General features: G+C 42.2%; 1 protein-coding gene across 3 annotated transcripts in view; it reads left to right on the top strand.

Moving 5' to 3' along the window:
• The first annotated feature begins 933 nt into the window (after nucleotides 1–933).
• Nucleotides 934–23,018, top strand: part of rft1 (RFT1 homolog) — an 85,540-nt gene continuing 63,455 nt past the window's right edge. Inside the window, exons 1-4 of one of the 3 annotated variants that reach the window (XM_059943829.1) lie at nucleotides 935–1,222; nucleotides 8,324–8,409; nucleotides 13,656–13,772; nucleotides 17,900–18,089. In XM_059943829.1, coding sequence (XP_059799812.1) covers nucleotides 1,160–1,222; nucleotides 8,324–8,409; nucleotides 13,656–13,772; nucleotides 17,900–18,089 — 456 coding nt within the window. In that variant the 5' untranslated portion in view covers nucleotides 935–1,159. Of the gene's footprint in view, nucleotides 1,223–8,320; nucleotides 8,410–13,655; nucleotides 13,773–17,899; nucleotides 18,090–23,018 lie in introns of those variants that run through there. The other 2 variants (XM_059943831.1, XM_059943830.1) reach the window with 2 other exon arrangements.

Genomic DNA, 23,018 nt, shown 5'->3' with positions numbered 1-23,018 from the left:
AACCTGTACAAGGATTTCCAAGTCCCTTTGCATCTCAGTTTATTGTACTTTCTCTACATTTAGAAAATAGTCAACTCTCCCATATCTTCTATCAAAGTGCATGACCATACACTTCCCAACACTGTATTCCACCTACCACTTCTTTGCCCAATCTCCTAATCCGTCTGTCTAGATTCAAGTTTGCTCAAGATGCCATTGATGTTGGCCAAGTAAAATGTGGTGATGAATCAGCATACAGGAGGAAGAGTGAAAATCTGGTTGAATGATACTGCAACAATAACCTCTCACTGTCAGCAAAACCAAAGAGCTAATTATTGATTACAGGAGGAAGAAAATGGGGTCCATGAACCAGTCCTTATTTGGGGACTTAGGTGAAGGTCAGTAGCTTTGCAATCATTTTCAATTTTTCTTTCTTTCTGTCTTTTGCACAATGGTTTTGTCCATCTTTGATAGTTTGTATTTTTTCATTGATTCTGTTGTGTTTCTTTGTACCTACAATGAATGTCTGCAGCACAATTAATCTCAGGGTAGTATATGGTGGTAAGTTTACTCTGAAACCTTGCCTCCTATACTAGATAGGCCTGTGAATGGCCATGACCCAGGGGCTGTGGATCAAGTGTTGGGAAATGGGAATAATATAGAAGGTGTCTGCTGGTCGGACATAGGAATAGGGTAGAAATGTCGTAGAACTGGGGACAAATATTGCTGTATAAGCGTGAGCCATTGCTCTCGTGCGCGCACACACACCTAGTCTCCCTCCCTCTCTCACGCGCGCGCGCATCTACGCCCTCTCTCTCACATGCGCGCGCATACCTTCCTACTCTTCCCCCTTCTCCATCACACTCAGGCGCGCGCGGCCACCTCGCGCCCTCTCACAGGCGCGCGCGGCCACCTCGCGCCCTCTCACAGGCGCGCGCGGCCACCTCGCGCCCTCTCACAGGCGCGCGCGCCTACGTCTCTGCGATCTCGCTTCCTCTCACACAAACCCAACTCTCTCCCACCTCGTCTGTATTAAAGGCACCTTCCCGATAACTTCATCCGCGAAGCAGCGGCGGTATCTTTGTAAAGCCGGAGCGGGTGCTGTCGGGACCGGAGCCGAGGTCTAGACTTGGGCTGGGGCCTGTGGTGCAGTAGCCGCCAAACCGGCACGGCGGCGCAGATGAAGGCTCGGGAGGCACTGACGAGCGCAGCCACACTCGCCTCGCACAGTGCGGGGCTGCAGGTGAGCGGAGACCGCGGGGAAAAGCAAGATCCTACTCCAGCAAACATTCTGACAAACCCTTTCGTACAGTATCCCTTATCCAACCCACCCTCCCCTCCGTCCCCCCAAAATCCCTCCCCTTCCTCCCTCTCCCAAACCATCTCTCTTCTTAAGAACCTATATCCCCTACTTCCACCGTCTACTATTCCCTCCCCCTCCCTTTCACCCACCTCCACTGGACTCTATTTCCTCTTTCCCCAGCGCGTCGTGTCATAGAACTGCACTATGCTACACTAGCACAGAAGCAGCTCTTTTGCCCATATAGTGTGTGTCAAACAATTTAAGCTGCCTACTCCCATCGACCTACACCAGGATCATAGACCTTCATACCCCTCCCATTCATGTACCTAATCAAATTTCTCTTAAACGTTGAAGTTTTAAGTCATGCTCGCATGCACCACTTGTGCTGGCAGCTCGTTCTACGCTGTCATGACCCTCTAAATGAAGTTATCCTTCATGTCCACTTAAACTTTTCACCTTTCACCCTTAACCCATGACATACAGTTGTGGTCCCACCCAACCGCAGTGGAAGAAGCCTGCTTAATTTACCCTATCTATACCCCTCATAATTTTGTATGTCAAATCTCCTCTAAGTCTTCTACATTCCAAGGAATAAAGTCTTAACCTACTCAGTCTTATAACTCCAGTACTTCAGTCGCAACAACATCCTTTAAATTTTTTTTGTACTCTTTCAGCCTTATTTACATCCATCTTTCCTGTAGATAGGTGACCAAAACTGCACACAATACTCCAAATTAGGCCTCACTGATGTCTATCTAATTTCAATATAACATCCCATCTCCGGTATTCAATACATTGATTAATGAAGGCCAATGTGCCAAAAGCTTTCTTTATGATCCAATTGCTTGTGCTGCCACTTTCAATGAATTATGGATCTATGTTCCCAGAACCTTTTGTTCTACCACACTACCGTTCACTAGGTAAAATCTACCCTAGTTGGTCCCATTGAAGTGCAATACCTCGCACTTGTCTGCATTAAATTCCACCTGCTATTTTTCAGCCTATTTTCCCAGCTGGTCCAGATCCCTCTGCAAGCCATGGTAGTTTCCTCCCTGTCCAGTACACTCCATCTTGCTGTCATGTACAGTTTACTACATTATCATCCAGATTATTGATATAGATGACAGACAAAGTACCCAGCACCAATTCCTGCAGCACTCCGCTAGTCACAGGCCTCCAGTTAGAGAGGCAACCATCTATTACCATGCTCTGGCTTCTCCCAATGTCTAATCCGATTTACTACCTCATCTTGAATGCCAAATAACTGAACATTCTTGACAAACCTCCCTTGCAGGACCTTGTCAAATGCCTTGCTAACATCCATGAAGCAACATCCACTGGTTTGCCTTCATTAAATTTCCTGGTAACATCTGCAAAACACTCTAAGATTGGTTAGACACGACCTGCCACACATAAAACCATGCTGACTATCCCGAGTCAGTTTGTGTCCATCCAAATATTTGTATATCCATTCCCATTGAATACGTTCCAATAACGTTACTAATGTCAGGCTTACTGGCCTATAATTTCCTGGTTAACTTTCTTGAACAATGGATCAACATTAACTATCTTACAATCCTCCGGTCCCTCACCTATCACGAAGGATGATTTTAAATGTTTCTGTTAAAGCCCCTGCGATTTCTGCACTTGCTTCCCACAGGGTGCAAGGGAATATCTTGTCAGGCACTGGAGATTTGTCCCCCCTAATTTTCCTTGAGAGCAAACACCTCCTCCTCTGTAATTTGTAAAGGGTCTATGATGTTGCTGCTACTATAGACCCTATGTCCATCTCCCGAATACATACAGATGCAAAAAATCCATTCAGGATCCCCCCAAACTCTTTTAGCTCTAGGCATGGATTACCCTTGCAATCCTTTTGCTCTCTACATATCTGTAGAATCCCTTGGGATTCTCTTTGAACTTGTCTGCTATGACAACATCATGCCTTCTTTTAGCCTTGTTGATTTCCTTCTTAAGTGTTCTCTAGCACTTCATATACTCCGTAACTACCTTATTAGTTCCTACCTGCTATGCACCTGCATTTTTTTTTCTTAACCAGGGCCTCCCCATCTTTTGAAAGCCAGGGTTCCCTAAACCTGTTATCTTTATCTTTCATTCTAACAGACACCTTAAAGTTTAGTACTCTCAAATTTTCACTTTTGGAAAAACTCCCACTTACCAAGTACCCCTTTGCCAGAAAACAGCCTACCCCAAATCTACAATTGCCAGATCCTTTCTGAAGCCATCAAAATTGGTCTTTTTCCAATTTAGAATCTCGACCTGTGGACTAGGCCGATCTTTTTCCACATTTGCTTTGAAACTAATGGCATTGTGATCACTAGATGCAAAGTGTTCTACATCACAAACTTCTATCACCTGCCCTGTCTCATTCCCTAATAGCAGATCAAATATTACACACTCTCTCATTGAGACTTCTATGTACTGATTGAGGAAACTTCCCTGAAATTTGTCAAACTCGATCCCAACTAGTCCTTTTACAGTATGGGATTCCCAGTCAATATGTTGAAAGTTAAAATCACCTATAATAGTAACCTGGTGTTTCTTGCAAAAATCTGCTATCTCCCTACAAATTGGTTCCTCTAAAGCCCATGGACTGCTGGGTGGTCCATAATATAGCCCCATTAATGTGGTCATAGATTTCTTGTTCTTCAGTTCCACCCATAACCTCACTAGATGAATTCTCCAGTCCTCCCTGACTGAATGCTACTGTGACATTTTCCCTGACTAGCAATGTCACACCTCCCCCTTTAATCACTTCCACTCTATCACATCTAAAACCTTAGGACTCCAGAATATTGAGCTGCCTCTTCAACAACCAAGTCTCATGAATGGCTACAATATCATAATTCTAGGTGTTGATCCCTGCCCTGAGCTCATCCACCTTTCCTACAATACTACTTGCATTGAAATATACACAGTTCAGAACATTAGTTGAACCATACTCAACCTTTTGGTTCCTGACTTTGAGGTCTTAACAACATCTGACTCCCCAACCTTTCCACTAACTGTTCTGGCACTCTGGTTCCAATCCCTCTGCAACTCTAGCTTAACCCCCCCCCCCCACCACCCCCTGCTAGGATATTAGTCCCCTCCAGTTCAGGTGCAAAACCATCTTGTGTACAGGTCCCACCTTTCCTGGAAAAAAAGCCCAGTGATCCAAAAATCTGATGCCTTCCTTAGCCACATGTTAAACTGTATAATCTTTATAATGTTTCTATTTCTGCCCTCACTAGCACGTGGTATGGGTAGCAATCCTGAGATCACAATCCTGGAGGTCTTGTCCTTTAACTTAGCACCTAACTCCCTGAACTCACTTTGCAGAACCTCGTCACTCGTCCTACCTATGTCATTGCTACCTTTGGCTGTTCACCCTCTCACTTGAGAATGCTGAGGACTCTATCTGAGATGTCCCGGACCTTGGCAGCTGAGAGGCAATATACCATCTGGGAATCTTGTTCTCACCCACGGAACCTCTTTTCTGTTCCCCTGTCTAACGAATCCCCTATCACCACAGCTTGCCTCTTCTACCCCACCCCCCCTTCCTTTCTGAGTCACGGAGCCAGACCCAGTGCCAGAGACCTGACCGTTATAACTTTCCTCTGCTAGGTCATCCCTCCCAACAGTATACCTGTTGATGAGGGAGATGGCACAGGGGTATTCTGCACTGGCAATTTAACCCCCTTCCCTTTTCTGTCACCCATTCTCCTGTGTCTAGCATCTTGAGTGTAACCACCTCTATATATGTCCTATCTATCACCCCTTAACCCTCTGAATGATCCAGAATTCATCCAGTTACAGCTCCCAACTCCTTAATACAGAGTGTTATAAGCTGCAGCTGGATGCACTTCTTGCACGTGTGTAGTCATCAGGGACATTGGAGTTCTCCCTGCCCTCCCACATCCCACAAAAGGAGCTTTCAAGTATTCTGCCTGGCTTTCCAACTGTAGTAACTGTGCAAATATAAAGAAGGAAAACAATAAATAAACTGAGGGGAAAATGGGCTGAAATGTGGTAGACTGAATTTAATGCAGGTTTTACACTTTGGTAGGAGTAAACTTGGTAGCATGGTAACATGTGTAACCATGTCTTACACAGTGAACGGTAGGGCACTGAGTAGAGTGGTAGAACAAAGGATCTGGGAATCAGGTAGATAAGGTTGTAAAGAAAGCTTTGGCATATTGGCCTTCAGAAATCAGTTTTAAGTACAGGCGATGGGATGTTCTGCTGAAATTGTATAAAACGTTGGTGAGGCCTAATTTGAAGTATTGTGTGTAATTTTGGTCACCTACCTACAGGAAAGATGTAAAAATGAAAGGTCGAAAGAGTACAGAGAAAATTTGCAAGGATGTTGCTGGGTCTGGAGGATATGAGTTATAAGGAAAGATTGAATGGATTAGGACTTTATTCTTTGGAATGTAGAAGATTGAGAGGAGATTTGATAGAGGTGTACAAAATGTGTTGAATTGACTTTATTACTTGCATCCTTCATATACATGGAGTAAAAATCTTTACATCTCCGTCTAAACATGCAATGGTATAGGAATTTAGTATATAATGTATATAATAGTATAGGAATTATAGGAATTTATAATAAATAGTATGTACAACTGGACAATCAATATAACATAGAAATACAATTGTATGAGCATGAATTAAATCAGTCTAATGGCCTGGTGGAAGAAGCTGTCCTGGAGCCTGTAGGTCCTGGCTTTTATGCTGTGGTACTGTTTCCCAGATGGTAGCAGCTGGAACAGTTTGTGGTTGGGGTGACTCGGATCCCCAATGTTCTTTTGGGCCTTTTTACGCACCTGTCTTGGTAAATGACCTGAATCGTGGGAAGTTCATATCTACAGATGTCCTGGGCTGTCTGCACCACTTTCTGCGGAGTCCTGTGATTGAAGGAAGAACAGTTCCCGTACCAGGCAGTGATGCAACCAGTCAGGATGCTCTTAATTTTGCCCCTGTAGAAAGTTATTAGGATTTGGGTGCCCATACCAAACCTTCAACCAGCTCCTTTTTTTTGTGACATTGAGAGAGAGGTTGGTTTCTTGACATCGCTGTGTCAGGGTGATGATTTCTTCTTTGTAGGCTGCTTCATTATTATTTGAGATTAGGTCAGTCAGTGTGGTGTTGTCAGCAAATTTAATTAGCAGATTGGAGCTGTGGGTGGCAACACAGTCATGGGTATACAGAGAGTAAAGGAGGGGGCTCAGGACACAGCCCTGAGGGGCAGTGGAGCAGAGGTGAGGGAGCTCACTCTTACCACCTGCCAGCGATTTGACAAGAAGTCTGAGATCCAGTTACATGGGCAGGGTGAAGGCCAAGGTCTCTGAGCTTCTTGTTGAGCCTGTAGGGAATAATGGTGTTGAATGCTGAACTGTAGTCCAAGAACAGCATTCTCACATAAGCATCCTTCTTGTCCAGATGTGTAAGGATGGTGTGTGGAGCTGTGGCTATTGTGTCATCTGTCAATAGGTTGTGTCGATAGCCAAATTGTAGCGAGTCCAGTGTGGGTGGTAGCACGCTGCAAATGTAGTCCTTGACTAGCCTCTCAAAGCAGTTGCTTATTATTGAGGTGAGTGCGACAGGATGTCAGTCATTCAGACATGTTACCTTGGTCTTTTTCGACCAAGGTAACTTGTCCCCTTTGTGACTCATTTGTCCACTGATCCTCCCCATTGATTTCCCTCCTGGCACCTCTCTGTAACCATGCCAAGTGCTACACTTGCTCTACCATTGAGGGTAGTAAATAGTCATTCCAGTGAAGCAGCACTTTACCTGTGAGCAATTGGAGTCATTTATTGTATCCAGTTTTCCCAGTATTGATTCCTCTATGTTGGTGGATCATTTCATTGAGCACCTTCGTCTCAACAGCCAGGATGTCCACCTGTTTCAGTTTGACTTTTCCTCTAAGCAACTAACTACCTTCCCCCTCACCTGGTCTCACCCATCCCCTGCCAACTTGTAATACTACCCCACTCTCCAACTTGTTATTCTGGCCTCTGCTCCCTTCCTTTCCAGTCCAGTCGAACGATTAGGACCAAATGTAAGTTGTTTATTTCCCTCCATAGATGATATGTGATCAACTGAGTTCCTCCAGCATTTTGTGTGTGTTGCTTCTGATGTGCATCATCTTCAAAGTATTTTGTATTTCTGGACAGCACTAGGTTGAGATGGAAACGTGAAAAGAAATTGAAATGACGAGAGATTTATTTGTCACATGTACATTGAAATATGTTGTTTGCACCAGTCATCACAGTCTGAGGACGTGCTGCGAGCTGCCTACAAGTGTTGCCATATTTCCAGCCCGAACCTGTACTTTTTTGGAATGTGGGAAGAAACAGGAACACCTGGACGAAAGCAACGTGGACGTGGAAAGAATGTACAAATTCCTTACAGACGGCAGCAGGAATTGAACCTTCTGGTGCTTTAAATCATTGCACTAACCACTACACCACCACACCACCATGCCGGCCAGAAATGTAACCAGAAACACGTGATTGCCCTCATGGACAGTGCAGGTGTTCTGCAAAATTGTCATCTAGTCTATGCTTAATCTTGTGGATACAGAGGAGGCCACATCATGAGCATTGAATGCAATGGGCCAGCTTGGAAGAGGAACACATCAATCTGTCCCTTATCTGGAAGAGCTGTTTAAGTTCCTTGATGGTGATGAGAGAGGAGGTGTAGGGGCAGATTTTATACCTTCATATGGTTGCAGGGTTGAGGAGGGGTGGATAAATGGGCCAGGTAGTCTCGGAGAGAGTGGCCACCACAGAAAGCAGAAAATGAGGGGAGAGGAGAAGATAGAATTGGTGGTGAGATCCCATTGCAGCTGGCAGAAATGGTGAAGGATGATATGCAGGGTGCAGAAACTGGTGATGAGCAGGGAATGCTGTTTGAGATCAGATTTAGTAAATGGAGGAAAGGATTTTTTTTTCTTAACTGGCAGACATAATTGGTGTTGAAATGATCAAACTGTGACTGTAATTCTGAATTTTTTTTTCCCCTGGGTAACAGGTACTGTTTCGGGTGCTCACCTTCATTTTGAATGGCTATACATTGCGCTATGTATCCAAGGAGACCGTTGGTATTGTCAATGTCAGGTATGAAGTTGGCTTCCTGTTCTCTTTCAACCTGAACATCTCCCTAGCCTCATTTTGTGGCCCGCTGTATATTTGCATCAAGTTCACAACGCCAAATGCGTATTTTATACAAGTAGGAGAAAGGTTGTCAATAGACACAAAGCATTAAGCTACTTCTTTAGGAGTTGCAAAGATTTGGCATGATATCTAAAACTGTGACAATCTTCTATAGATGTGCACTTTCATAGATTTGACAAACTTCTATAGATTGGCTTAACTTTTCTTGCCCCATCATTGAAATGTTACCACAACCTATGGACTCTCTTGTGAGGACTCTTCATCTCATGTTCTTAATATTTGTTGTTATTTTTTGATTTGAACGGTTTGTTGTCTTTTGCACACTGGTTGAATGCCCAAGTGATTCTATTATGGTTATTATTCTAGTTTGGATTTACTGAGTAAGCCCACAAGAAAATGAATCTCGGGGTTGTATATGGTGACATACAGTTGCAAGGAAAAGTTTGTGAACCCTTTGCAATTACCTGCTTTTCTGCATTAGTTTCTCATAAAATGTGGTCTGATCTTCATCTGTCACAAAAACAAACACAATCTAGTAAGACAAACTAGTAAGACACAAACAGTTGTATTTTTCTTATCTTTATTGAACACATTGTTTAATCATTCACAGTCCAGGCTGGAAAAAGTATGTGAACCCTTGTATTTAATAACTGGTAGAACACCATTCAGTAGCAATAACCTCCACCAACCGTTTCTTTTAGCTGTTAGATCAGACTTGTACAACGGCGAGGAGGACTTTTAGACCTTTCCTCCATACGAAACTGTTTCAGTTCATCAGTATTTCATAGGATACCATCCATGAACAGCCGTCATCAAGTCACGCCAAAGCATCTTAATTGGGTTAATGTCTGGGCTCTGACTTTGCCATTCCAAAACAGGAATTTTCTTCTTTTTAAACTATTCTGTTAGTGATTTACTCTTGTGTTTCAGATCATTGTCTTGTTGCATCATCCAACGTCTATTAAGCTTCAGGTGACGGACTGCTACCCTGACATTTTCCTGTAAAATGTTTTGATACAATTTTGAATTCATTGTTCCCTCAACATTTGCAAGCTGTCCATGCCTTAAGGTACAAACCAGCCCCAAACCATGATGTTCCTTCCACCATTCTCCACAGTTGGGTTGAGGTTTTGGTGTTAGTGTGCCGTGACCTTTTTCCTCCACAGAACATTGTCCCAGAAGTGGTCTTTTGCAAACTTGTGACATGCCCCAACAATTTTGTTTTTGGGGAGCAGTGCTTTCCCCTGTGGTGTCCTTCCATGAGCACCATTCTTGTTCAATATTTTTCTTGAACAGAGACTTTAGCAAGTTCTAGAGATTTCTGGAGGACGCCTCCTATTACCCTTGGGTTCTTTTTCACCTCCTGCATTTATTGATTGGAACACTTGATACCAAATAGCTTTTGTAGAGACATTACCCCAGGGGTTCACATACTTTTTTGAACCTAGACTGATTGTTCAAATAGTGTACTCGGTATTGATGAGAAGTGCAATTGTTTATGTGTTACTAGATTAGGCGTATTGTGTTTGTCTATTATTGTGACTTAGATGAAGATCAGACCATATTTTAAGAGCAATTAATGCAGAAAAGCAGATAATTGCAAAGGGTACACAAACTTTTTCTTGGAATTGTGTATGTACTTTGATAATTTCAATTTTAACTTTTTTGAACTTTAAACAAATCCATGTAGACAACATACAATATAGATGTGCCTGAGATGTGCTTGACCCTGCTCTGGCATTCAAGAAGTTCATCCAATTTCGGCTTCAACATTACTTCTCACTGTCTCTCCATATCCTTAGATTATAGTTGCCACTCACAAAGTGTAGCTGACGATCCCTAATTAGACCTTGCTTATTCATCTTCTGTGGCTCCACGCATAGACAGCCATACTGATCTTTAAGCCATCCTGTTCTCCCCCAAACCATCTTTTTAATATATCTATGAATTTTCTGTAACTCAACCTGCCAGATCCACTTCATCCTCTCATTGTCTACCGGACATACTTCAAATGTACTGCTATACTTTTGGTCATTGCAGGAGTTGTTTGTATCCACAAGTGGTGCAGACATTTATATTAAGATCCTAAGATGTAGGTTATTGTCCTGCCAATTTGTTGACCTTTAACATAATTTGCCTGTCTAATACATTTCTTTTCCATTGATAAGAGATGAAAAAGTGTTTTTAACCCATTTAAGGAGCTTAAAAGCTCCTTAATAATCTATTAATATTGGGGTTTTTAAAATACAAACCCCATTTCCAGAAAAATTGGGATATTTTCCAAAATGCAATAAAAACAAAAATCTGTGATATGTTAATTCAACGTGAACCCTTGTTTAACTGACAAAAGTACAAAGAAAAGATATTCAATAGTTTTACCGACCAACTTGATTGTATTTTGTAAATGTACACAAATTTAGAATTTGATGGCTGCAACACACTCAACAAAAGTTGGGACAGAGTTAAAATAAGATTGAAAAGTGCACAGAATATTCAAGTAACACCGGTTTGGAAGACTCTACATTAAGCAGGCTAATTGGTAGCAGGTGAGGTATCATGACTGGGTATAAAAGTAGGGTCCATCAAAGGCTCAGTCTTTGCAAGCAAGGATGGGTTGTGGCTCACCCCTTTGTGCCAAAATTCGTGAGATAACTGTTAGTCAGTTCAAAAGGAACATTTCCCAACATAGGATTGCAGAGAATTTAGGTCTTTCAACATCTGCAGTACATAATATTGTGAAAAGATTCCGAGAATTCAGAGACATCTCAGTGTGTAAAGGGCAAGGTTGGAAACCACTGTTGAATGCGCGTGATCTTCGAGCCCTCAGGCGGCACTGCCTAAGAAACCGTCATGCTACTGTGACAATTATAGCCACCTGGGCTCGGGAGTACTTAGGAAAACCATTGTCACTTAACACAGTCCATTGCTGCAGCCAGAAATGCAACTTGAAACTGTATTACGCAAGGAGGAAACCATACATCAACTCTATGCAGAAATGCCAGCGAGTTTTCTGGGCCCGAGCTCATCTCAGATGGACCGAAAGACTGGAACGGTGTGCTGTGGTCAGATGAATCCACATTTCAGCTAGTTTTCGGAAAAAACGGGTGTCAAGTTCTCCATGCCAAAGATGAAAATGACCATCCTGATTGTTATCAGTGAAAGGTACAAAAGCCAGCATCTGTGATGGTATGAGGGTGCATCAGTGCCCACGGCATGGGTGAGTTGCATGTATGTGAAGGTACCATTGATTCTGAGGCATATATTAGGATTTTAGAGAAACGTATGTTGCCATCAAGGTGATGTCTCTTCCCAGGACATCCATGCTTATTTCAGCAGGACAATGCCAGACCACATTCTGCACAGTCTACAACAGTGTGGCTTTGTAGACACAAAGTGCATGTGCTTGACTGGCCTGCTGCCAGTCCAGATCTATCTCCTATTGAAAATGTATGGCGTATCATGAAGAGGAGAATCAGACAACGGAGACCACGGACTGTTGAGCAGCTGAAGTCTTATAGCAAGCAAGAATGGACAAAATTTCCAATTGCAAATCTACTACAATTAGTATCGTCAGTTCCAAAACGATTAAAAAGTGTTATTAAAAGGAAAGGTGATGTAACACAATAGTAAACATGCCTCTGTCCCAACTTTTGTTGAGTGTGTTGCAGTCATCAAATTCTAAATTTGTGTATATTTACAAAATACAATTAAGTTGGTCAGTAAAACTATTGAAAATCTTTTCTTTGTACTTTTGTCAGTTAAATAAAGGTTCACGTGAATTAACATATCACAGATTTTTGTTTTTATTGCATTTTGGAAAATATCCCAACTTTTCTGGAAATGGGGTTTGTGTCATCTTCTATGAAGACTACCTGAATACTCTCCATACAGCTGCAGAATCTGTCACTGTCTTTTTATTATATGCTGGAATTGGAGGGCAGAGATACTTGGTTGTAATAAGCTGGTGGAAGGGGGGAGGGATGAGACCTTGGTGGGATTTGAAAAACAAGGATAAGGAATGTGAAGAACTGGAGACAATGCTGCAATTGAACAGAGGCTCTGGAGATATTAGGGTGCCCCTACACAAATCATTGAATGTTACTAGACAGGTTGAAAATGATTTCTTCATTTTATAAATGGAATACGAAAACAGGGAAGTTATACTTCACACACGGGGAAATCTGCAGGTGCTGAAAATTCAAGCAACACACACAAGATGCTGGTGGAATGCAGCAGGCTAGGCAGCAACTATAGGAAGAAGCACTGTCGACGTTTCAGGCCGAGACCCTTCATCAGGACTAACTGAAAGAAAAGATAGTAAGAGATTTGAAAGTGGGAGGGGGAGGGGGAAATCTGAAATGATAGGAGTGGACAGGAGGGGGGGTGAAGCTAAGAGCTGGAATGGTGATTGGCAAAAAGGGATACAGAGCTGGCGAAGGGAAAGGATCATGGGACGGGAGGCCTAGGGAGAAAGAAAGGGTGGGGGAGCACCAGAGGGAGATGGAGAACAGGCAGAGTGAAGGGCAGAGAGAGAGAAAAAAAATTGGGGAATAAATAAATCAGCGATGGGATAAGAAGGGAAGGAAGGGCATTAACAGAAGTTAGAGAAGTCAGTGTTCATGAAGTTATACTTCAGCTCAAGAACCATTGAATTTGGGTTGCCACTCTTCAGAAGTATGCAGTGGAATTTCTTTGGATAGTCAAAGGATTAAGGATAAATTATTTTTTTTCATAAGTGAATGAGGAGAGACTTTCCAGTGACCAAAGGCTCACTCACTAACCAGAGGACATAGATAATTGGTAAAAATATTGGAAATAATGTAGAAAATACATGAGCATCACAGAAAGAGTTGGAGGAACTCTGTAGGTCTAGGAGATGAACAGTTAACATTTTTGGTTGAAGCCCTTCATCTGGATTCCAGAAAAGACATGAGTTCTGATCTGGAGTATGCAGCTTTAAAAAAACTGATTCAATTTGAACAATCAAAAAGGAATTGAATAAACAATGAAGATAAAGTAGAAATGACAAGAATGTGAGGGAAAAGCAGAAGAATGAAGAATTCTTTCTAACAGCAAGTGTGTATTGTCTGATTTCTATCAAGGACAATCCTCCCAATCTGTGTTCAGAGTTTGCTTTGTTTGCTTTAACACTTCTGTTCTGGTAACCTGCTGCTGACTTTGCTTCCCAGACTCATGCTCCTGTATTCTACAGTTGTGTTCCTTGCTCGAGAAGCCTTTCGGAAAGCTTGCTTAAATGTCGGTGTGGAGCGGAAGTGGCCCCAGATTATAAACCTGCTCTGGCTAACGTGAGTGACGAGTAATTTTTCAGTGATGCCAGTACGTAGCCTGATCAAACAACTATAATGAGTAGATTGTCTTCAAGAACAATATAATATCAAGATATTCATGGTTACTTGTGAGGGATCCATCCTGGGTTTTGTCGGGTAATCATGTACATAGTGGGTATGAAGTTATCAAGTTATACAGCACAGAAATAGGCCCTACATCGAACTCCACCATGCCAACCAAGGTAGATTTCTGAGCTGAGATTTTTTCCTGTTGGCCTATATCCCTCTAATTATTTCCCATCAATGTACCGGTTTCAATTTTATTGTAGTTGTACCCATATCTACCAGATAGTAACTATCCACTGGGTGAAAATGTTGCCTCTTTGGTCTCTTGTAGATCCTTCTCCTCTCATCTTATACCCATACTCTCTAGTTTTAGACTCTCCTATCATGGGAAAAAGACAGTAATCCTGTCTACACCCCTCGTAATTTTAGATTCCTCTGTAAGGTCATTCATCAACCTTCTACATGCCATGGAATAAAGTTCCAGCCTATCCAATCCTGGGAGCATCTTCGTGAATCTGTGTTATAATGATGCTTTTCCTATAACTAAGCAATCCAAACTGCACACAAATGAGTAAAAGCATTCAGATTAGAGCATGTTGCAGCCATGTGTATGGAACAAGGGACTATAGTATGTGCATGATTAAAATATATAAAAATGCAAATCATGAACAGGAGTAGGTCATTTGACCTCTCAAGCCTGCTGCGCCATATTGTGATAATTGTACATATTAATGATTTGGATAGAGTATACAAGGCATGGTTAATAAGTTTGCCGTTGACACCTAAAATAGGTTGTGTCTTTGACAATGAATTTACAGAGGGATCTTGATCACCTAAGTAAGTGGGCAAGGAATGGCAAATAGAGTTTAGAACCTAGAACATAGAACAGCAGAGCACAGGACAGGTCCTTTGGCCCATGATATTGTGCTGACCCTTTAAACTAGTCTAAGAGCAATCTAAACTTTCCCTCCCACATAACCCTCTATTTTCTATCATCCATGTGCCTGTCTTAACTGTCCCTAATGCATTTGCCTCTGCCATCACTTTTGGCAGTGCATTCCAAGCATCTTACCTCTAACGTTCCCCCATACTCACAGTAGACAGGGTGGTGAAGAAGGCTTTGGGCTCACTGCCCTCCATCGGTCAGGTAGTTAACTATAGAAGATCAGATGCAAAGTTGCAGTTGTACAAGATGTTGGTGAAGCAGCAATGAATATGAAACTGAGACAGGGTTTAAAACAAATGCTGAGATTTATTAACGTCTGCTCAAAAATTAGAAAAGTAAACAAATGATTAACTTAACCGGAAGTTAACAGTTGGGCAGCACAAACATTCACACTTAAACTGTTCTTAACGAGTTCTCATCCAAGCACAGTTTAAAGTGATAAATTCAAGAATCCATGTGATTTATACAGGCAGTAAGGAGAAATTTCCTCAAAACAAACAATTCCTTTGAAGTAACAATGTATCTGCCAATGCCACAGCCAGTTGATGCCTTGTTCGCAGAAATCACAAGGAAATAAAAAGGAACTGACGTTTTGACTGGAGGGTGGTCACTGCACAAAACTTCCTGACTTTGCAGGAGTTTAATTCAAAAGTGCATGCTATCATTCCTGAATGAAGTCACAAAGGTCTATCATTCTCCAAAATGCTGAATGACATTTACTTTATCCAATCCTTTGAACTCTGATAACTCCGGTAATGCCTTCACTCTCCGATACTGGACTGTAAGGGAAAATTAAACATGCAACAAACAAAACTGGTGGAGCCTCCACACCTCCGACCAGTAACAACAACATTGCATCAAAAATAAAAATGAGAACTGCATCACAGACTACAGGCTTTGGTTTAAATACTGTTTGGAACATGCTATCATGTGACATTACATCATCCCACTGTCCCGTGTTCAAACTATCAGTATGTAACCCTGCATTTAGGATATAGCGTTTAGTTTTGGTAATTCTATTCTGCAAAGATGCCACTAAGTGGGAAACAATGTAGAGGGGATTTACAAAGATGTTTCTGGAACTCAAGGGACCTAATTATGAAGAGAGTTTAAACAGGTGGGACTTCATTTGTTGGAGTGTAGTAGCATGAGGGGTGATATTGCAATGAGGGGCACAAATAGAGTAAATACACAGTCTCTTTCTCAGAATTAGGGTATCAAGAAGTAGAGGGCTCAGATTTAATGTGAGGGTGGAAAGATTTAATGAGAACCTAAATGAGGATTTTTGCAAACAGAATGGTCACTGTATGGAATCAGCTGCCAAAGGTAGTGATTGAGGCAGGTAGGTTAACAACATTTAAAAGGTATTTGGAAAGGGACATGGATAAGAAAGGTTTAGAGGAATATGGGCAGAACATAGAACATTACAGCACACTAGAGGCCCCTTGGCCTATGATGTTGTGCCAACATTTTAACCTACTCTTAAGATTCAAAGATTTTTCCTCCTAAATAGCCCTCCATTTTTCGATCATCCATGTGCCTATCTAAGAGTGCTCCTACCCCTAATGTATCTGTCTCTATCATCATTTCTCCCCTCCACTCCAAAGAGAACAGCCCAAGCTCGCTCAAACCTATCCTCAAAGACACCAGTAAGGGGAAATGGGATGAGCTTAGAAGTGAATCTTGGTCGGCATGATCAGTTGGGTGCAGGGACTGTTTCCAGGCTGTGTAACCAATAAGCTTAAAAACAGAGTGTAGGAAGAGCTCAGCAGATTAAGCAGCTTCCATGGAGGCAGAAGGTGTAAAGATGATGTTTTAGGTGCAGATCCCACATTATGATGGAGGCAATGGGAAAGGTTGCCATGATATAGTGGTACATGTTGAGGGATAGGATAGACACTGGTAGGTGATAGGTGAACCAGTATGGAGCCAAAGAATGGGAAGGATGAACAAATGGAGAAGTAAACTAGGTGGACAAGTGAATAAAGCACATAAAATGCTGGAGGAACTCAGCAGATCAGGCAACATCTATGGAAATTAAGAAACAGTTGACATTTCAGGCTGAGACCCTTCATCAGGATTGGAAAGGAAGCAGGAAGATGCCAGAGTAACAAAGTGGCAAGGTGGGGTGGGGAAGAAGGACAAGCTAAAAGATGGTAGGAGAAGACATGGTAGTGGGGGGGGGGGGGTGAAGTAAGAAGTTGGGAGGTGATAGGTGGAATCTGATAGGAGAGGAGAATGGACCATGGGAGAAAGGGAAGGAAGAAGGACGTTGGGGGAAGTAATGACTAGGTGAGGAGAGGAGGTAAGTGGGAGGCCAGGTTTGGGAAATGAAGAAGGAGAAAGGGAGAGGGGATAATTACCAGAAGTTGAAGAAATTGATTTTCATGTTATCAGGTTGGAGGCTAAGCAGATGGAATTTGAGGTGTTGCTGCTCCAACCTGAGAATGTCCTCATTGTGGCAGTAGAGGAGGCCATGGGCTGATGTGTTTGAATGGGAATGGAGATTGAAATGAAAATGGTTGGCCACTGGGAAATCCTGCTTTATGTGGATGCAGCAAAGGAGCTGAGCAAAGCAGTCCCTCAGTCTCCATTGGGTCTTGCCAGTGTAGAAGAGATCACAACCTATGTAGAAGAACACTAAAGGCTTGTGTTACCTGAAATTGGAAAATTCAGTATTCATACAAAAGAAACTTGTCTCCTTCTCAGTTTGGGTGGTGTCTTCAACCTGAAACTGTGACTATGTTTCTCTTCCCACAGATGTGTCCTGATCTGCTAAATATTTGCAGCATTTTCTGTTTTCATTTTAGACTTCCTGCACCTGCAATTTTTTTTTGGATTTCGAATTATGCTTACTTATTTTCCTTTAACCATCCCAACGTATGAATGGGATCTTGAGAGATGGGATGCATTGAGGATGTAGCGAGGATGAAGTGTATTAATCTTGGGAGTAATGAAAGTGTGGATTTTGAGTAGTAGAATATCAGAAATAATATGGGCTACAGTAATGTAGATGACTGTGTTGAGTGTGAACCCTAAATGTCACTGATTTATTGTGTTTTATTATATGTATGTGTGCATCTGCAAAAGTGTGTGTTTTTCATCAATAATTGCCAGGACTCTCTTATTTCAGGGTTCCCCTGGGGATATTTTGGGCCCTACTCTTGGCCTGGGCATGGCTCAATTTGGTGGAAATTCCAGACCCAGCAGTTATACCTCACTATGAGGTTGGAGTGATGGCATTTGGAATTTCTGCTGTGGTGGAACTTCTCTCTGAGCCTATGTGGGTGCTGGCTCAGGTACATATGTTGGTGAGGTTAAAGGTGAGTTGTGTGCAAATATAGATTGATTCTTTTATTTTAAACCTTTCATTCTATCCAACACTAGGTTTGAAATGCTAGGTTGTAGTCATTCACACTGCTCTACTCATGTGCCTGCTATTTTTAACTGATGTTAGATGGTGAAGTGGTGGGTAATATTTTCAACATTTAAAAGACATTTAGATAGGTACATTGATTTAAAAAAAAGGTTTAGGAGAGCTGAGCCAAATGCAAGCAAATAATACCAGCTCAGGTGGACATCTTAGTTGGCATGAAATAGTTGGGCTGAAGGGCCTTTTTCCATGCTGTATGACTACAATTCTATGGTTTTATGGAAATAAGCTATTAGTCCCAAACTGTCCATGCCAACCAATGGCACCATTCCTAATTAACCCCATCTCCTATCACTTGGTCCATAGTCCTATATGCCTGAGCAAGTGCTCATTTGGACACTTAAATGCTGTCAGTGATCTAGCTTCAACCACTCTGTCTCAGATAGTGCATTCCAGGCATTTGTCACTCTGAGTGTTGGATCTACTCTGAATTTATATCTCCTTGCTCTAAATTTGTGTTTTCTTTGACTCTGATATGGGGGGAAATGTTTCCTGCAGTCTAACCTATCTATAGACTTCATAAATTTGTTTACCCCACTCAGTACCTCCTCTACTCCATGGAGAACAAACTCAGCTTCCCCATTCTCTCCTCATAACTGAACTTCTCCATCCCATGCACCATCCTGATGAACTTCCTTGTGTCCTTTCCAGTCTATCATATTCTTTCTCTACCTCAATGACTAGAACTGTAAGCAATTCTCTAGCTGAGATCTGACTATGTTTTTATAAACCTGTAGCATAAACTATCTGGTTCTGTACTCAATGCCCGAATAATGAACACTAATGTTCCACATACTTTCACTGTGTCATTAAGCACTTACGTTACCATAATCAAGGATCTAAGGATTTGCATACTGAGGTCCGTCTGTTCCTCAGCACTAAGACCCAACCATGCCATGATGCATCACCTAATATTTGTCTGGATTAAACTCAATGTGCTATTTTTATCCTATTTCACCAAAATATTTATATATCTCAGCAGCCTAACACTACCTTTTCACACTATCAACAACTCTGCCAAACTTCATGATCTTGCTTCCTACATCCACATTCAAGTCATTTACATATATTATTAATAAGGGTCCCAGTTTTGATCCTTCTGGGACACCGCTAGACACAATCACCCAACCACAAAAGCAACTCTCTACCATCACCCACTGTTTACTATTGCCAAGGCAATTTTTTATCCACTTTGCTAATTTTCCCTGAATTCCATGGGCCCAGAGGTTTTGAATTATTCTCACGTAAGATTTTGTCAAAGTCATTGTAAATCACAAGTACTGCCCTGCCCTCATTGATACATTTTGTTACCTCTGCAAAGAGTTCAATCATATTGGTCAGCTAATCTGCCCCTGACAAAGCCACGTTGATTGTCTCTGCATACGGTGCTCCTAGTGTGGCCTTATATATATTGGTGAGACCCGACACAGACTGGGAGACTGTTTCACTGAACACCTACACTCTGTCCGCCAGAGAAAGCAGGATCTCCCAGTGGCCACACATTTTAATTCCACGTCCCATTCCCATTCTGATATGTCTATCCATGGCCTCCTCTACTGTCAAGATGAAGCCACACTCTGGTTGGAGGAGGAACACCTTGTATACCGGCTGGGTAGCCTCCAACCTGATGGCATGAACATTGACTTCTCTAACTTCTGTTAATGCCCCTCCTCCCCTTCTTACCCCATCCCTGATATATTTAGCTTTTTCTCTCCTCTTTTTTTTCTCTCTCTCTCTCTCTCTCTCTCTGCCCATCACTCTGCCTGTTCTCCATCTCCCTCTGGTGCTCCCCTCCCCCTTTCTCCCTAGGCCACCCATCCCATGATCCTTTCCCTTCTCCAGCTCTGTACCCCTTTTGCCAATCACCTTTCCGGCTCTCAGCTTCACCCCACCTCCTCCAGTCTTCTATCGTTTCATATTTCCCCCTCCCCCTCCTACTTTCAAACCTCTTACTATCTTTCCTTTCAATTAGTCCTGATGAAGGGTCTCGGCCCGAAACATCTACAGTGCTTCTCCCTATAGATGCTGCCTGGCCTGCTGTGTTCCACCAGCATTTTGTGTGTGTTGCTTGATTGACTCTGCCTTCTAATGATATTTAGACCTCCCTCTACGATATTTTTTCCAGTATCAATTTTTTCTTAAAGTGTGGAACTAGAATTGAATTGATTTTATTACTTACACCCTTAATATACATGAGTAAAAATCTTTACGTTATGCCTCCATATAAATGTGCAATTTATAGTAATTTATAATAAATAGTATGTATAACAGGATTGTCAATATAACATAGAATTACAGTTGTGTCAGTGAGTTAATCAGTCTGATGGCATGGTGGAAGAAACTGTCCTGGAGCCTGTTGGCCCTGGCTTTTATGCTGCGGTACTGTTTCCTGGATGGTAGCAGCTGGAACAGTTTATAATTGGGGTGACTCGGGTCCCTAATGATCCTTCAGACCTTTTTACGCACCTGTCTTTGTCTGGATTCATGAAAAGTTCACATCCACAGATGCGCTGGGCTGTCTGCACCACGCTCTGCAGAGTCCTGTGATTGATGGAAGTACAGTTCCCATACCAGGCAGTGATGCAGCCAGTCAGGATGCTCTCAGTTTTGTTCCTGTAGCAAATTCATAGCATTTGAGGTCCACACCAAACTTCTTCAGCAGTCTGAGGTGAAAGAGGTGCTGTTGTGCCTTTTTCACCACACAGCCAGTATGTACAGACCATGTGAGATCCTTGGTGATGTTTATGCAGAGGAACTTAAGGCTGTTCGCCCTCTCAACTCCAGATCCATTGATGTCAGCGGGGCTGAGCCTGTCCCCATTCCTCCTGTAGTCCACAACCAGCTCCTTTGTTTTTGCGACATTGAGGGAGAGGTTATTTTCTTGACACAACCATGTCAGGGTAATGACTTCTCTGTAGACTGCCTCATTATTATTTGAGATTAGGCCAATCAGTGTAATGTAGTCAGCAAATTTAATTAGCAGATTAAAGCTGTGGGTGATGACACAGTTATGGGTATACAGAGAGTAAAGGAGGGGCTTGGGGCACAGCCCTGAGGGGCAGAGGTGAGGAAGCCCACTCTTTCTGCTGGCTTTAAGGTGAGAGGAAGAAAGTGTGAAGGAGATTGTTGAAGCTAGTTTTTTTTAATGCAGAGAATGGTGAATGCCCAGATCTAGCTGGCGCAGGAGACGGTGGAAGCAGATTAATAACAAGGCTTTAGAGGCATTTGGGCACATGAACAGGCAGAAAATGGAGGAATGTAGACCATTTGCAGGCAGGTAGGATTAGTTTAATTTGGTATTTAGGTTGACACAGTGTGGTAAACTATGTATACCTGTCTGGATACACCCCTCTGCTGTCTGCTCCTTTGGCTCCTCCCACAGACCCCTGTATAAAGGCGATTGGGGCACTGCTCCTCCCTCAGTCTCCAAGATGTCATGCTCCCTTTTTGCTGTTAATAAAAGCCTATCGTTCACTTCCAGTCTCCGAGAGTTATTGATGGTACATCACACAAGCATTGTGTGTCGAATTCCTGTCCTGTGCTGCATTGTTCTCTATGTTCCTTGCAACCGATGCTCAGAGATCTATAGTTACTAGCTTTTCCCTGCTGTCATTCTCAAAAAGAAGGACCATGTTTTCTGTCCTCTGGTAATCTGGTACCTCACTTATGTACAGAGAAGATTTAAAAATCTCAGTGATACCCAGCAGTCTCCTCTCTTAACTCCCATTGTTTTCTGGATTTGTTTACCCTTTTAAGCTTACCAAAGCATTGAGTATGTCTCTTTGTTTATGGAGATTGGATTTTCAGTTTCCCCTTTATTGAATTCTCCGACCACAAGGGAATGCTGATGAAAATAATTCATTTAGGGTCTCAGCATTACCTATGGCTCTGCACACAGACTACTAGAAGCCTCTACTTTTTTTCCTGGTTATTCCTTTTCCCTTAATATGTTTACTTTAGAATTGTGTCAGTCTCGTCTCATGACGAGACTGTTTTCTCATGAATCATCTTTTCCTTCTTTACTTCCTTTTAAAGCAGTTCCCTATACTTTCAAAAGTCTTCATATGCCTCCCCTCTCATTAGTTCCCTATAGTTGTCCTATGTCGCTTTTTGTCCAGCCTTCAATATTCCTTGACACTAGGTTTCCCTACATTTGCTACTCTTCGCATTTTCAGGAACACACTGCCCTTTAGCTCTTACTGTTTCTCCTTTGAATGCTTCCAACTGTGCAGTTGTAGGCTTTCCTGCATCTGGTGCAGGAAATACAATTTTTCTCTATCTGTAATGTTATTTTCTGCAGTCTTTTACTGCTTTTTCAGTTGTACTACATCAAAGTACTTGTGTTTTTGAAATGATCTGTATTGAGGCTTGCAAAATTACATTTTTCATTGTATCTTGATACATGTGACAATAATGAAGATTCTAATACTGTCATAAAACAAATGGGTTAAGGTCATTGGTCTGAAAAATGACCACCCATTGACACTCTCTCTACTTGACCAGCTACATTTCCAGTATGAGGTCAAGTAATACACCTTTGCTCATTGATCTATCAGCATATTGTGTCAAAAGGCTCTCCTAGACACATCTCAAAATTTCTGCACCCTTTGAGCCTTTAGTGCTAAATCAATGTGAGTGAATGATTGAGAAATTGTTCTTCTAATTTTGGAAGTGTGTGCTGAAATAGCCAGAGCATGAAACTGCATTGGAATTTGTGAATGGTGTGCAGAGCAAGTAGTGGAAGGTATAAATGTTTAGTTTCAAAATTGGGTGCCAATCAAGTGGGTTGCTGCACTCAAGCAAGCAAAGTGCATTAATC

This window comes from Hypanus sabinus, chromosome 19 (genome assembly GCF_030144855.1).
Source record: "Hypanus sabinus isolate sHypSab1 chromosome 19, sHypSab1.hap1, whole genome shotgun sequence".
NCBI lineage: Eukaryota > Metazoa > Chordata > Chondrichthyes > Myliobatiformes > Dasyatidae > Hypanus > Hypanus sabinus.
This window is presented reverse-complemented; position numbering and strand designations above follow the sequence as displayed.